Here is a 1,619-nt window from a genome sequence, read left to right on the forward strand (position 1 = left end):
ATTTATTCATTTTTCTCCCTGATACAATGCTTTGCTTTGGAGCTAAGTTTCAGCTTTTGGGCAGACCTATGCTGCTAATAGCTTCAAAACTGGTATCTTTACTGCTAATACAGTCTAGGTTTCTTTTTTTTGGGTGGTGGGAAGTTCTTCCTTGAGTTTTTTTGTTTAAACAAAAAAGTGAGGTGATTTCTTAAAGACACTTCTTTGTTTGCTGTCCTGTCTGTAAGCATAGTCAGGGATATGCCACAGGTCTGCTTTCTCACTACAAGTAAGACTTCTATGCAAACCTAACATAGCCACAGCATATGCTTGTGCACTGCTGCTGCTGAACACTCCATGAGTCCCTGGAAGTTACTTGTGTGTCAAGTTTCAACACCTACTGAACAGCTGGCTGTGCCATTTCATCTCAGTGCCTCAGTCTGGAAGGTTATTGTGCTAGAAAATTCTCATTGATATAATTGGGTGGCAGTAAAACTAAAAACCTCAGTTGTGGTCCAAGACTTTCTTCTGCGTTCTGTGGCTTCTCTGCTGGGATAGATTTTACTAGTACAAAAGGATTGTGGTTTCTCTTCTGAAAGAAAGCTTGTGGTGATTTTCATACAGCCGGCTGCTTGTCAGGCCAATATCTATGTAGTCAAGTTTTTGAACTAAATTTGGTTTTACTGTCCATGATAGTTCATATCAGAAAGGACAACTGTATATTGTCTTCTTTTTATTTTCTCTAAATTGCAGGTTAACTTACTGAATTCTATTCATGACAACTTTCATCAGTAAGTAAATGTCCTCTTTTTTTCTCTTAATAGCTGCAATACAGCTGGTTGGAAAATGGGAGTGGGTATGAGTTAGAGACTGAAAATTCATTAGACATTTTTATAAAGAAACTGTTCTATAAAGTAGTTTATTAAATCTGTTTAAGCCAGTGTTTGGGGAATCACAGACTTGGAATTACCAGCACTAGCTAACATATGTTTTTAATATATGGCTCTTGAGTTGCAGTTCTGGAAAGAAATCAATTCAGTCATAATTTTCCTGGCATCAATTGAAATATTTTGCTCCATTTTGTGGAGCTGTGGTTATTACCTTAGGTACAAAGCATTAGACTCATACATTTCAGACATGTTTATTATAAACTAACTCCATATTTAAAGGTTTTGATGTAGTCTGAACTCTTTAGGTAAAATCATGGTTCCCTTGAAAGTTTGAGGTCAAATATCAGTCTGTGATGCAGCCAGCATTTGGTTTGGCTTTTTTTTTTTTTGACTTCAGAAAAAAAAGTCCACTATGAACTTTCGTCATAGTAGTACAGTTCAGGAAAGTCAGGGAGGAGAAGATGACTGTTTAATAGTTTTAAACTGTTCTTCCCATTATATCTTTTCGGAATTGTTTGGTTAGCAATTTTTAAAACTTAAAAGAAATTTAGAAACTTAAAAAAAAAAAAAATTATCAAAATTTCTAACCAAAAAAGTTTAATTATTTTTTTTTTCCTCATCGTGATATCCAAAACTTAATTGTGACAAAACCTGTGAATTAAGTATTCCAGATGTTTTCCTTTGCAGCAGGGACTGTAGATCTGTTTTGCTCAGTGATGAGATCCTTCTGATACTGTCAAGTCAGCAGGA

The 1,619-nt window shown here is 35.3% G+C and overlaps 1 protein-coding gene across 1 annotated transcript in view; it reads left to right on the forward strand.

Annotated features, from left to right (window-relative positions):
• The window catches only part of CCDC93 (coiled-coil domain containing 93), a gene marked incomplete at its 5' end in the record, with an annotated part of 48,187 nt that overhangs the window by 41,419 nt on the left and 5,149 nt on the right, over positions 1 to 1,619 (forward strand). The window contains one exon of the mRNA XM_008946186.1: positions 733 to 770. Within this exon, the coding sequence (XP_008944434.1) occupies positions 733 to 770 (38 nt within the window). The remainder of the gene's footprint in view (positions 1 to 732; positions 771 to 1,619) is intronic.

The sequence above is a fragment of the Merops nubicus genome, unplaced genomic scaffold (genome assembly GCF_000691845.1).
Source record: "Merops nubicus isolate BGI_N331 unplaced genomic scaffold, ASM69184v1 scaffold36368, whole genome shotgun sequence".
NCBI classification, from domain to species: Eukaryota; Metazoa; Chordata; class Aves; order Coraciiformes; family Meropidae; genus Merops; species Merops nubicus.